Source organism: Orycteropus afer, unplaced genomic scaffold, assembly GCF_000298275.1.
Source record: "Orycteropus afer afer isolate SDZICR_OR568_19922 unplaced genomic scaffold, OryAfe1.0 scaffold00163, whole genome shotgun sequence".
In the NCBI taxonomy this organism is placed as follows: Eukaryota; Metazoa; Chordata; class Mammalia; order Tubulidentata; family Orycteropodidae; genus Orycteropus; species Orycteropus afer.
The window spans coordinates 1,209,562-1,224,727 of NW_006921750.1; the positions used below are offsets into that span (position 1 = coordinate 1,209,562).

Below are 15,166 nucleotides of genomic sequence, written 5' to 3' on the forward strand. Positions count from 1 at the left end.
TTTATCACTTTATCTTGCTTCTTTGTGTGGACTGTGATGGTCTGTTGTTTCCAAGGCATCGTGGCATTGTTGTATTTAGATCTCTGTTAACTGTTTGTGAAGAGCAGCCAAGGGTGATTCAGGCTCCTTTTGGTGTTATTTTACCTTTGACACATTGGTGGAGAAGGAGGTAGTGTGGCTCTTGCTCAGTAAGTGAAGTTGTAGGAGTGTGAGTGTAATTGTGTTTTATGGGGACTGTTGTTGTCTCCCACTCAGACACAAATTGCAATTGAATAACCATCAAAAAACTAAAAGTCCATGGATGAAAAACACACCATGTAATCACACAGGAACAGTAACCAAAAAAAGAAAAAGGGAAAAAAAAAATAAGAAAAAACAAGAAATCCTGCAATATCTGGGTTTAGGACACTAAGAAAAAAAAAGTAGGGAAGGAGAATAATAAATGAAGAAAAATAATGGGAAAAATGCAAAAAGAAAAACAAGGGATGTGGTTAACTACAAGAAAAAAAAAACTTAAATTAAAAGAAAAAAACAAACAAACAAACAAAAAAAAACAATTCCAACCAGTCACAGGGAAAAGAAAAAGTGCTTAAAAGTAGGACCTGGGAGGGGATGATTAAGAATAATAATAAAAAGGTATTAATAATATTAGTTGTTTTAAAGCAGAGAAATACAAACAAACTAATCCCCAGAATAAAGAGTGCAAAAAAGAAAAAAATAAAAATAAGAGAAAAAAGCAAAAAGCAAAAAAAAAAATCAGTGGAGGACAGGGAAGGGCACCTAGTCGCCATCTGAGCACACAGACTGTGATGGAGTTCCTGTGGACCCCGAAGGTAGGTGGGAGTGGGGGATGGCCTCACTTCCGTTCACCAAGTGGGTGTGGGGTATAAGAGTATCAAAGGAATGTCGTACCTTTTCAGTCTTGCAGGTCCCAAATATCCTTGTGTTTGCTGGAAAGCAGAACATGTTCTTAAGCCCCAGGAATCTGCGAGAGCGCTGTCTCTTTAAATATCCAAAATAGTCAAGCTGCTTTTTAAATCTTCAAAATGGCGGCGCCATCTAGACCGGCAAAAGTCCACAGTTCAGCCCACCTTTCTCTTCACCTTCTCCATTTGTTCCCCCGCCACCATGCACAGTCCTCCGTGCAATCCCTGGCTAGCAGGGTGAATTTTAGGTTAATTCTTAGGTCCTACCAGCACTCGGGAATCTCCAAGCTGTCTGTACTGTCAGGATCACTCAGGATCACTGCCAGATCACAGCTCCATATGTCTCCTTTTTTGGTATTTTCACGCAAATTTTTCTGCTAGTTCAGGTTTAATCCACTTCTATATCCTTCCCTTCAAGTCTCAGGGTACAAGATTATCTTTTGTGTCTGTGTTAATTGGTTCCCTTTTCTTTGTGGAAGAGTGTCTGTGCAGTCTTACTGCCTAGTCTGCCATCTTGCAGGAACTGAGTCAAGGAATTTTTTCTTTCATTTTTTATTTTTTCTGTTACCCAGCTGTTTTCAAGGAAGGTGTTATTCAGTTTCCATGTGTTTGCTCTTTTTTCATTTACGTTCCTATTGTTGATTTTTAGTTTTATAGCATTGTGGTCTGAGAAGATATTTTGCAGCATTTCAATGTTTTTAAATTTATCAATGCTTACTTTGTGGCCTAATATACAGTCTATCCTGGAGAATGTTCCCTGTGCATTGGATAAAATGTATATTGTGCTGTTGTTGGGTAAAGTGTTCTGTAGATGTCTATAATGTCAAGTTGATGGACTGTGTTATTTAGCTCTTCTGAGTCTTTGTTGAGTTTCTTTCCAGTTCTATGTTTCAATGGATGTGAAGTATTAAAGTCTCCTACTCTGACCGTGGAGTCATCTATTTGTCTTTTCAATTCTGTTAAGGTCTGCTTTATGTATTTTGGGGCTCTTTCATTCTGTGCAGAAATATTTATTATGGTTATGTTGTCTTGTTCAATTGATCCTTTAATCATTAGATAATGTGTTCCTTGTCTTTTATGGTGGTTTTTGTCTTAAAGTCAATTTTATCAGAAATTAATATCACCACATCTGCTTTTTTATGGTCACCATTTGCCTGATGCATCTTTTTCCAATGTTTTATTTTTAGTCTATTTGTGTCTTTTTCTCTAAGGTATGTCTCTTGTAGACAGCATATTGATGGGTTATGTTTTCTTACCCAGTCTGTAGCTCACAGTGTTTTGAGTGGTGCATTTAATCCACTGACATTCATTATAATTATTGACTAGTATGAATTTATTGCTGTCATTTTGTTATGTATTTTCTCATGGTGTTGCTAATTTTTTTTTCCATATAATTTTCTGTGCTAAGCTTGATTTGTTTATGGATCATATTATCAGTTCCTTTGTTGCTATTGTTTTAGTATTTGCTAAATATTTGTGCTTGTCTTCTTTTTTAGTTTGATGTGAAGGTTTATCATTTATCTTTGATGTTATTCTGTGATTTACATTTTTCTTCCCAAGTTGAGAGCAGCCCATTCTATCTTGCAATTGTCTTGACTTCCTCATCATTTTAAACTTCTGTAACTACACCATTTTCCTCTCTTTTTGGTTTATGGTTGCCTAATTTCCCAATTGATGTCTCTGGTTCCCTGTTTAAAAATCTTGTTGGCTTATTTATTCGGATACTTCCATAACTGGGGTGGTTTCGGGGTTATGTTGTCATGTGTATTAATGGCTAGTTGTTTGCTCTTGCTGGTTCTCTGTCCAAAAGACTCCCTTTAGCATTTCTTGTAAGGGTGGTCTGGATTTAATAAATTCCTTTAATTTCTCCTTATCTGGAAATGTCCTAATTTCACCATCATATTTGAGGGATGGTTTATAATTCTTGATTGGAAATTTTTTTGTTTCAGAGTTTTATCTATACAATCCCATTGCCTTCTCACTTACATGGTTTCTGCCCCTTGTAAGTAACTTTTCATTTTTCCTGTGCTGGTTTTAGTATTCTTTCTTTGTCTTTGGTTTTGGCAAGTTGGATGATGACATATCTTGATGATCTTCTTTTGAGGTCTATCCTATTTGGTGTTCTTTGGGCTTCTTGGATGGATTTATTCTCATCTTTCATCATATCAGGGAAGTTCTCTTCCAACAAATCTTTGACAATATTCCCTGTGGTTTTATTTGTCTCTTCCCATTCTGGAATTTCGATTACACTTAGGTTATTAGTTTTGATGGTATGCCACATGAACCTTAGGCTTTCTTCATTTTGTTTTGATCTTTTTTCTGAATGATACCTTTGCAAAGAATTATTGAGGTATTTGTGTTCAGTCTCACTAATTCTGTCTTCCACTGATTCAATTCTACTCCTTTGCCCATTCAGTGTGTTATCTATTTCTGAAAATTTAGTATTCATCTTCTGGATTTCTATCTGTAGACTTTTTATCATTTCTAATTTTCCATTTATTTTGTCATTTTGTTCTTGTATGGTTGTTTGAAAATTTTCTAGTATTTTATCTGTTTTCCTCAATTTTGTCAGCGTTTTCATTGATCTGTCTCTTTATCTGTTGAAGGTACTTAAGTATAATTCTTTTGAATTCCTTACCAAGGATTTCCAGTGCTGGTTCTTCCTCAGGGATGTGTTCTGGGTCTGTATCCTGATCCCTTGTTTCTAGTGCTTTATTTTGCTTCTTTGTGTGGACTTTGATGGTCTGTTGTCTTTGAGACATTGTGATATATTTGTGTTTATATTTAATTTGTGATTGTATGTTGGAGTGATTCGCCCAAGATTTTAATTTTCTTTGTTTTGGATGTATCTGAGTAAGCAGTGTACTGTGCTTCTCTATCCACTAGTTGGCAGCACTAATGCACTCACCACCTGTCTCCTTTCCAGTCATAACCCTTCCCTGTGTCTGTATTGTTCTTGGCAAGCAGAGTCTGTTATTAAGTCCCTGGTATCTGAATGAGAATACTGTCACTTTAAACATCCAAAATGTCCATCACTTGTAAACATTCAAAATGGCTGCCCCCTCCATATAGCTGAAAGTTCACAGCTCAGTTTTTCTCCTTCTTTGCTATTTACCTTTTTAGTCATCAGCCACCAGCACCATCACTCATGCAGCCCTTGGCGAAGAGGGCTGATTTTTAGGTTAATTCTCAGGTCCTAACACCACTTGGAAATACTCAGGCTGTTCATGCTCTCAGGATAGCTGACAGTCCACAGTTCTGTTTGTCTCCTCACTCACTGTTTTCATTCAGGTTCTTCTACTAGTTGATGTTTAATGCACCTTCCTTTAATGTATCCTTCCTTTGAAAGCTCAGGGCTCTAGGATTATCTTCTGTATGTGTCAATTGGTTTCTCTTTTCTTTGTTGAAGATGGTCTGTTTAGCTTGTCTGCCTATTCACCATCTTACTGGAAGTAGATTGCACAGTAGGTTTTGAGATTGGTTAATGTTAGATCTTCTACTTTGTTCTTCTTCTTAACTAGTGTTTTTCTTATCTGAGGTCTCTTTCCTTTTTATATAAAATTAATGATTTTTGTCCATGTCCTTAAAGGATGTTTATGAAATCTGGATTTGGATTGTATTGTGTCTATAGATTCCTTTGGGTAATAATGATATTTTCACAATGTTCAGTCTTTTTATCCATGAGCATGGTATATTCTTCCATTCTTATGGTTTTTTTGTAGTAGTGTTTTGTAGTTTTCTTTGTATTGTTTTTTTGTGTCCCTGTTAGGATATATTCCTGAGTATTTAAGAGCTCTGGTAGCATAGTGCCTAAGGCACTTGACTGCTAACCAGAAGTCTGGAGGTTCAAACCCACCAGCCACTCCTCGGAAGGAAGGTTGGGCAATCTCCTTCTGTAGTGATACTGCCTCAGAAACCTAAGGAGGAGTCGCTATGCTTCGGGTCTAACTCTACAGCACATAACAACAACAACCTTTTTATCTTTTTGGTAGCTTTTGTAAATGATGTTGTTTTCCTTATTCCCCTTTCAAAGATTTCCTTGTTGATGGAGATTAATCCAAATGATTTTATTATTATTATTATTATTTTAATGTTGGTCTTGTACTCCACCTCTTTGAAGAATCTTTCAATTAGTTTCAGTAGTTTTCTTTTTGAGTCTCTTTAGTTTTCTATGTGTAGGAACTTGTCATCTGCAAATAGAAATAGATTTACTTCTTGCCAATCTTAATGCCTTTTGGTTTACTTAGTTGCCTCATTGCCCTGACTAGGACTTCCAATACAATATTGAATAGGAATGGTGATAGAGGGCACATACTTGTCTGTTTCTTATTCACAAAGGGAATGTCTTTTTCTGTTGAGAATAATGCTGGCTGTTAGTTTTCTGTATAGGGAATTTCCCTTCTGTTCCTATTTTACTGTTTTTTTTTTTTTTTTTTTTTTCCAAAGCAGAAATGGGTGTTGGATTTTATCAAAAGTCTTTCCTGCATTGATTGATATGATCATGTGGTTCTTTTCCTTTTCTTTTCTTATGTAGTGGATTACGTTGATTGATTTCCTAATGTTGACCCATCCTTGCATACCTATTATGAATCCCACTTGGTCATGATGTATTACTTTTTTTGATATATTGTTAGATTCTATTGTCTATGTTTTTTATTTTTTTGAAGATTTTTTTGTCTATATTTATGAGATACATTGGTCTGTAATTTTCTTTTTTAGTGGTGTCTTTGCTTGGCTTTGATATCAGGTTTACACTTTCTCCATTGAATGAATTTTGGAGGATTCTGTCATTTTCTATACTCTGGAATAGTTTGAGTAGGTTTGGTGTCAGTTCTTCTCTGAATGTGTGGTAGAATTCTCCACTGAAGCCATCTGGGCATGTTTTGTTGATGTTGGGAGTATTTTCATGACTTGTTCAATTTCTTCTTTTGTTATGAGCCTCTTCCATTTTTCCACATTATTTTATGTTAATTTAGGTATGTCATATGTTTCTAGAAAAATTTCCACTTCTTCTAGGTTTTCAAATTGTTTTAGTACAGTTTCTCACAGTGTTCTGTTATTATCCTTTTTATTTTGATTAGTTCTGTTCTAATGTCATGCATTTCAGTTTTTATTTGTCTTACTTGTATTTTCTCTTTCTTTTCCTTGGTTAGATTTGCCAGTCACTTGTCAATTGTGCTTATCTTTTCAAAGAACCAGCTTCTATCCTTGTTCTTTCTTCTTTTATTGTTTTGTTTTCATTTCTGTTTATTTCTGTTCTAATTGTTATTTTTTCTTTTTTCTGGAGCTGTGGACTTCTTTTGTTGTTCTTTTTCTGATTGTTGGAGTTGTTTTGTTAAGGTATTGATTTTGGTTGTTTCTTCTTTTTTGATGTATGCATTTATTACTATAAATTGATTTCTGAGTACTGATCTCTGTCCTAAGGTTTTGCAATGTTGTGTTTTCATTCTCATTTTTTTCTAGTAATGTCTTTTATTTCACATTTTATTTCTTCGGGCACCACATAGTTTTTGAGCAGGGTGTTATTCAGTTGCCATGTATTTGATTGCTATCCCATATGATAATACTATTATTAATTTCTAATATTATAGTATTGTAATCTGAGGAGATGCTTTGTAGTATTTTGATGTTTTAAAATTTATTAAGGCTTATTTTGTGGCCTAACATATGAATTAATGATTGGTATTAATTTACTGCACATTATTATTATTTTTTATTGTTGTGTTGATGGTTTCTTTGCTCCTATTATTTTTCTATGCTGTGTTCATTTTGTTATTGGGTTTTCTTTTCATTTTCTCCATTGATATTGATTTTGTGTTTATTAATTCCTTGTGACTTTCTTTGGGCTAGAAGGCTTATTAATTTTCTTTGTGGTTACCCTATAGTTGATTTTTATCTCTCTAAGTTTGGAAAACCACCCTGTTCCATGGTAGGAAAATGACACAATCTACTTCTGTAAGGATTTACAGCCTTGGAAACCCAATGGGGGTTGCTATGAGTCAGAATCAACTTGATGGCAATGGGTTTGGTTTTGGCATTGGAAATTTGGAAAAATCTGTTCTAGACTGATATCGTCCTGACTTCCTCTCCATTCGAAAGTTCTGTAATTATACCCTTTATTTCCTCTCTTTGTTTTGTAGTTGTTGTCATCTACAGATTGATGCCTCTGGTTCTCTATTTTCCATTTTGTAAGTTGTTTTTTTTTTTTAATTTTGAAAATTATTATCCTAGGTTGGTTTCTGGGTGATGTTAACATATGTCTTAATCTTAGGTTGTTGTCTTCCATTGTGGTTTTCTGTCTGAATGACTTCCTTTAGCATTTCTTGTAAGCTTGGTCTGATTTTTACAAAATCCCTTAATTTCTGTTTATCTGAGAACATCCCAATTTTACCATTGTATTTGAAGAATGGTTTTGCTGGATATCAAGCTGTTTCTTTTACTCTGGAAGCATATCAAATCCCTAAAGCAGCTACTCAGCTGGTCCAGTAGATTCCACCATGGAGTTGATTACCAATCTCACCATGGGGAATAACTACATCCAGCTGCCTAGTCACTCAACCAGGTCCAGTCAAGTTGACATATAACCTTAACTACCACAGTTAACAATTTTTTTTCTTTCAAAGTTTTATATATGTTTTTCCATTGCCTTCTTGCCTGCATGGTTTCTGCTAAGAAATCAGAGATTAGTCTTAGTGATTGCTCTTTGTAGGTAACATTTCTTTTTTCCTGAGCTGCTCTCAAGATTTTTTGTGTCTGGTTTTGGAAAGTTTGATTATGATATATATATATATATATATTGGTGATCTTGTTTTGGGGCCTATCCTGTATAGGGTTTGTTGAGCTTCTTGAATGGTTATTTTTTTTGTCTTCACCATATAGGGGAAGTTTTATTAGTAGAAAGATATTGGTGTTTCCTCTCTTTTTTTCTTTTTTTCCCCTCTTCCTGTTCTGGAATTCCAATCATATGTAGGTTATTTCTGTTGATATCATCCCATATGTTTCTTAGGCATACTACTTCTTTCTTCATTCTATTTTGTGATTTTTTCTCATACAAACTGATATCAAGGGATTTGTTTTCTAACTGGCTAATGCATTCTTTAGTCAATTCCATTCTACTTTTTTGTCTTACCAGTGTGTTATCTATCTCCATAATTTTAGTGTTAATCTTCAGGATTTCTAATTGTTGTTTTTGTATGATTTTTAATTGCCTATTTAGTTTGTCTTTTTGCTCCTGTATTGCTTTCATGAATTGTTCTGTGGTATTGCTTGTCTTTTTCTTGCTTTTGGTTAAGGTTCCCTTGTGTTCTTGGAATGATGTGTGTGTATGTGTGTGTGTATACACACACACATACACACACATCGTAGTGATACTGCCTTGGAAACTCAAAGAGGGGTCACTATGGGTCAGATCCAACTCGACAGAAGTGAGTTTGGTTTTTTAGTGTATATATATTTTATTTCCTTGCTTGCCAGGTAGTTCTATTACCTGTTCTTCCTTAAGGAGGTTTCCTAGTAGTTTATTTTGGTCACTTGCTTGCATGTCTTGTCCTGTTTCTTTGTTTGAATTGAAGTTGTTTATTTTCTCTGGGACATTTTCAAGTTGTTTTTTATTTGTTGATTATGTTTTTTTTTTTTTTTTTTCTCTTTTTCTCACCCTCGTTTATTGTTTTGTTTTGCTTAGTTTCAAATACCTGGGCAAGTGAGGCAGGCATGCTTCTTTGCTTGTTAGCTTGACATCACTGGGGCATTCTCCACCTCCCTTGGGGTGGGTGGAATAATTGGGAGGAATATGAGTGGGTTTCCGCTTGTTGTGAAGAGGAGCTGCAGTTGAAATGAGCAACTGTTGTCCACTGTCATTGATCCAGTGGTGCAGTAGTGTGTAGTGGTAATCAGCCATTGGATGATGTTTTGGTTATTTTGTGCTGCTTTAACAGAAAACACCACAAATGTGTGACTATAACAAACAGGGGTTTATTCTCTTATAGTTTAGGAGGCTAGAAGTCTGAGTTCAAAGTGCCAGCTCTAGAGGCTGGGTGAAAGTCCTTCAACCTTGGGCTTCAGCTCTGCTTCTTGCTCCCAGCCCAATGAAGCTGGGGGATTTTCTTAACTCAGGCAGCTGTTGGCTGCTGAGGATGATATACTCAAGGTCAACAAATAAAATGGCACAGTCCTAGGATCACCAAACAACATGGCAGAACATTAGTTCAAGTCCAGAGACAGTCCCAAGATTGTCAGAAAAATGGCAGTCTGAAGACTCCAAGTGTGCCAAAAAGCTGGAGACCTTCCTCAAAACTGCTTCTTATATACTAGAACCAAACCACATCTCTAAGGAAGCTACTCAGCTGCTCCAGTAGATTCCACCATAGCTGATTTCTAATCTCATCATGGGAAATAACTACATCCAGCTGTCCAGCCACTCAAAACCAGGCCCAGCCAAGTTGATATATAACCTTAACTACCACAGGTGAGGTGGTAAGTGCAGTAGATATGGCTAACTAGTGGTATGTTGAGTCCTCCACTTGTTGGATGGGATGGGGGGAACAAAAGGAAAATAAAAAAGAAGAAGAAAAAGTTAAGAAAGGGGGTGGATGAGAAGAAAGATTGGTAAAATAAAAGAAGAAGAGGAAGAAAAGAATTAAAAAAGAAAAGAAAAATAGGAGGGGATTTTGTGGGAGAAGTCTGGTGCGAGTGTTCTTGAGAGAGGAAGCAGCAGGGGTGTGCTTCTTGTTTTCAGTGAGAGAAAGACCTGTTAGTGACAATTGCAGGCAGGGTGACCTGCAGACCCTGGCTCTGTCTGCTTGGGTTGTTGCAGGTTGTAGAGCTTCTGGATGGCAGCCAAAGAATGAGAAGAGTCAGACAGTGAAGGGGATGTCCCTAGCTACCAGGTCAATGGAGGCAGGAAGAGGGTTCACGCCTAGTCTCCATGAACTTCTGTCTGTTAGAGCAGAGACTGAACCTCTCCAGTCACGATTCAATAGCATGGGTCTGGTGCCCTTCTGTGTGCAAGCAGCCAATTATCTTGCCCAGACTCAATCAAGTGGGAGGCCACCTTGAGTCTAGCATCTCCATTGACCACCCCATAGGCCTTCTGCCTCATCTGGGTCCTCAACCAAAACAACTAGTGTTCACTAGTGGTGAATTGTTTCATTCTGTTCCTCTGTCTCCCTCCTAGCATCACAGTCACCTGTGCCATTGAAAATCTGGCCTGTTTCTATGCAAATTCCTCTCCCAGATCTAACATGTATTTTGCTCACCTTGATTCCCTCCAGATCTGTTCTCATTGTGTCTCTGTTGCAGTGTGGATTCCACAAAGTTGATTTCTTGTCACCCATGATGATGCTTTCTGTGCCTCAAAATGGCCACGCTTTATCAGGTCTTGGTTTCTTCTCCCTCCCCAGTCACAGTCCTTGCTCCATGTCTCTTTCCAATTAGTTCTCAATCTAATTATTTATCCTCTCATTTGATGCTCAGAGTTCCAGAATCCTTATTTGTTCCTATTGTACTATGTTTTTCCAGGTCTTTGTTATTGAGGGAGGAGTGTGTTACCAGAATGCTATCTTGTCTCCTTCTTCGTGTGTATGTACTTGCATTTGCTGTTGTTTTAACTTTTATAAATCCCCAGTGTCTTTCTTTGCCTTTACCATTTTCTCATGACCTGCCTTTTCCTTCACTCAATTAGTGAGTCTAACCTCTAGTTAGTAATTTACCCTCCTTTCCCCACCTGCCCCTGCAAACCTTCAAAGAATGTTTATTTCTCTGTGTAAATATTTTTATTGACTTTTTGCTGTAGTGCTTTCATATATTTGCCCTTTTGTGATTGACTAATTTTACTCAGCATAATATCCTGTAGGTTCATCATTCATGTTCTGAGGTGTTTCACTGATTCATCATTATTCTTTACTATTGTGTAATATTCCATTGTGTGTATATTTCATAGTTTGTTTATGCTTCCATCTGTTGATGGACAATTGGGTTGTTTATATATTTTGATATTGTGAATAATGCTGCAATGAACATGAGTAGCATTATATTTATTCATGTGATGGCTCTCATTTCTCTAGGATATATCCCTAGTACTGTTAGTGTTATTGCTCAATCGTATGATATTTCTATTTCCAGTATTTTAAAGAAGCGTCATACCACTTTCCACACTGTTTGCATCATTTTACAGTCCCACTAACAGTGTTTGAGGATTCTAATCTCTCCACACCCTCACCAGTATTAGTTATTATTTATTTTCTTTTTGAAGTTAGCTATTAATGCTGGGATGAGATGTTATCTAATTATTGTTCTGATTTTCATCTCTAATGGCTAATGATTACAAGCATTTCTTCATGTGTTTGTTGACCACCTTAATGTCTTCTTTAGTGAAATGTCTGTTTCTGTTCTCTGAACATCTTTAATTGGATTATGCATCCTTTTTTTAAAAAATGAGGTGTTAAAAGTTTTCTACAAATTTTAGAGATTAGTCCCTTGTCTGATATGTTGTTGCCATTTATTCCCCCCAGATTGTAGGTTCTTTTTACTCCTTTAGTGAAGCCTTTGGAAAAATAAATGTTTTTGTAACAGATTGATATTAAGAGATTTGTTTTCAATTTTGCTAAAGCTATCTTCCATTGATTCAATTCTACTTCTTTGTCCTTACAATGCGTTACCTCTTTTTGAAATTTTAGTATTAATATTCCAGATCTATTTGCTATTTTTGAACATTTTAAAATTATTTATTAATTTTTTTCATTTTTTTTTCTGTATTATTTCTTTTCTATTCTTCTAGAGTTTTGTCTGTGTTTTTCCTTGATTTTGTGTGTAGTTGCCTTCAACTTTCTTTCAGTCTGTTGAAAGTACCTAAATATAATTCTTTTGAATTACCTATTAGGTAGTTCCAATAGCATTTCTTCCTTCAGAAGATTTTCTGTCCCTACCTTTCATTCTTTTGCTTTAGTCATCTTATCTGTTTTTCTGTGTGTGTGTTGAAGCTTTCTGTAGTATCTGAGTCATTGTGGTGCTACTGTATTCATTTTTTTCATTTCATGTTTGGTTTACTTTGATATATATATATATATATATATATATAAATAATAATTTTTTTTTTTTTTTCCTTTTAACATATCCAGGCAATGGGGAAGGCATCTTATTCTGGTTACTAGCTTGGCAGCCCTGGGGTGTTCACCTAATTATGGGTGGATTTGGTAACAGATGGGAGTGTGGACACACAAGTCTGTGATCACTGGTCATATACAGAAGCTAAGGGAAGGTTGGGTGTTTGTTGGCCATTGTCTATCACTGATCGAATGATGCTGCAGTGAGTGGTGGCACTCACCCAGTGGGTGGTGCATCAGGTGGGGTGGGTATAGCTGGGTAGAATCATTGGTTCTGAGTGTTGGAGAAAAAAGAAGAAGAATGAAAAAAGTGGGAGGAGGGGAAGAAGAAAAAATATTAAAGAAGGAAAAAAAGATGGATATACCTAGGAAGAAAGATTAAAAAAATTAGAAAAAAAGAACACTATTTGCCAAACACAGCTGTGTTGTGAATATGGCACTCCCTTTATAGGAGCTCACTCCACCATGTAGAGTGGTAGAGGCAGACACTGAATGCAGAAGTGGTGAGTGGTGGGGCATCCACTCCACATGATAAAAAAGAAAAAAGTGTGGAGAGGAGGAGGCAAAAAAACAAAAGAAAGAAAGAAAAGAAATTAGGAGTAAGCAAGAGGCTAAGGGAGAAGCAATAAGAAGAAAGGACAAATGAATAAGAAAAAAGAGAGAGTTGTGCAGGGACATCATATATGAAGAAAGCTAAATGTCATTAAAAAGACTTTTAGGGAAGAGAAAATCAAAATGGATGTCAGAAGAGACTCTGAAACTTGCTCTTGAAGAGAGAGTAGTTAAAGCAAATAGTAGAAGTGATGACGTAAAAGAGCTCAACAGAAGATTTCAAAAGGCAGATCAAGAGAACAAAGTGAAGTACAATGAACTGTGCAAAGATTTGGAATTGGAAAATCAAAGGAGAAGAACATGCTCAGCATTTCTCAAGTTGAAAGAAATGAAAAAATTCAAGTCTGAGTTGCAATATTGAAGGATTCTATGAGTAACATATTGAAGGATGCAGGAATCATCAAAAGAAGATGTGTAAGGAGTACATAGGTTCACTGTACCAAAACTAACTGGTATATGTTCAAGCATTTCAGGAGGTAGAGGAAGTAGCATATGGTCAAGAACTAATCATGTCGAAGCAAGAAGTCCCAGCTGCACTGAAGCATAAAACAAGGCTCCAGGAATTGACAGACCACCCACTGAGATGATTCAGTTAACAGGTACAATGCTGGAGGTGCTCACTCATTTATGCTAAGAAATATGGAGACAGCTACCTGGCTAACTCACTGGAAAAGATCTATATTTATGCTCATTCCAAAGAAAGGTGATCCAATAGAATGGAAATTATTGAACAATATAATTAATATAACATGCAAGTAAAACTTTGCTGAAAATAATTAGAAAACAGTTGCAGCAGTACATCTACAGGGAACTGCCAGAAATTCAAGCCAGACTTGGAAGAGGACATGGAACAAGGGATGTCACTGCTGATGGCAGATGGATCTTGGCTGAGAGCAAAGAATGCTAGCAAGTTGTTTACTTGTGTTTTATTGACTATACAAAGGCATTTGGCTATGTGGCTGATAACAAATTATGGATAACATTGTGAAGAATGGGAATTACAAAACAATGAATTGTACTCATATGGAACTTGTACATAGACCAAGAGGCAGTTATTCCAACAGAACAAGAGGATACTGCATAGATTAAAATCAGGTATCCTTGCACCATATTTATTCAGTCTGTATGCTGAGAGAATTATCTGAGAAGCTAGTCTATATGAAGGAAAATGCAGCATCAGGTTTGAAGGAAGATTCATTAAGGACCTGTGATATGCAGATGATACAACATTGCTTGCTGAGCGTGAAGGAGACTTGAAGCACTTATTGTTGAAGACCAAAGAGCACAGCCTTCTATATGGATTGCACCTCCACATGAAACAAAAATCTTCACAACTAGACCAACAAGCAACATTATGATAAATGGAGAAAAGATTGAAGTTGTCAAGGATTTCCTTTTACTTAGATCACAATCAACACATATAGACACAACAATCTAGAAACGAAACATGTATTATTGGGCAAATATGCTTCAAAAGACTTTAAAATGTTTAAGAGCAAAGATGTCACTTTGAATACTAAGGTGTACCTGACCCAAGCCATTGTATTTTCAGTGGCCTCATATGCATGTGAGAGCTGGACAATGAATAAGGAAGACCACAGAAAATTTGATGCATTTGAAATGGGGTGTTGGTGAAGAATATTGAATTACTGTGGATTTTAAGAAAAACAAACAAATCTGTCTTGGAGGATGTCCAACTGGAATGCTTCTTAGAAGCAAGAATGGCCAGCCTGCATCTCTTGTACTTTGGTCATGTTGCCAGAAGAGACCAATCCCTGATAAAGGATATCATGCTGGGTAGAGAGTTGGTGAAAAAGAGAAGACTGTCAATGAGTTGGATTGATACAGTGGCTGCAATGATGGGCTCAAGGACGATAATGAATAGGAGTATGGTGCAGGACTGGGCAGTTGTTTGTTCTGTTGTATATAGGGTTGCTATGAGTCAAAACTGGGGGCAGTTGTTTCAATTTATCCTACATGAAGTTTGTTAAGCTTCTTAGCAGTGCAGATTATGTTTCTCATCAAATTTGAGAAGTTTTCACCCAGTATTTCTTCTAATATTCTTCCCTCTCTCCTCTCCTTTTGGGAGCTCTGGTGGTGTAATGCCTAAGGCATTTGACTGCTAACCAGAAGGCTGGAGGTTCAAACCCACCAAACACTCCTTGGAAGGAGAATTGGGCAACAGAGATCCTGCCTGGGAAACCCAAGGAGGGGTCGCTATGAATTGGAACTGACTCGGCGGCAGTGAGGATTTTTTTTTTTTTTTTTGTAATTATATGTATGTTTGCATGCTTGGTGGTATCTCTGAGGCTCTGTTAATTTTGTTCAGTATAATTATCTTTCTGTTTCTCCGACTGGATAATTTTAATGGAACTATCCTAATTTTTGCAGATTCTTTTTTTGCAACCTCAAATATTCTGTTGAGCCAATTGGTGTATTTTTCATTCTGGTTATTGTATTTTCCAGCTCAATATTTTCTATTTGATTTTCTGATGTGATTTCCATCTCTTTATTGATATTATTTATTTG

The 15,166-nt window shown here is 36.4% G+C and overlaps 1 protein-coding gene across 1 annotated transcript in view; it reads left to right on the forward strand.

Moving 5' to 3' along the window:
* SH2D4B (SH2 domain containing 4B) overlaps positions 1 to 15,166 on the forward strand; it is a 358,103-nt gene that overhangs the window by 196,202 nt on the left and 146,735 nt on the right. The window contains exons 4-5 of the mRNA XM_042781741.1: positions 9,474 to 9,503; positions 10,224 to 10,299. Coding sequence (XP_042637675.1) covers positions 9,474 to 9,503; positions 10,224 to 10,299 — 106 coding nt within the window. The remainder of the gene's footprint in view (positions 1 to 9,473; positions 9,504 to 10,223; positions 10,300 to 15,166) is intronic.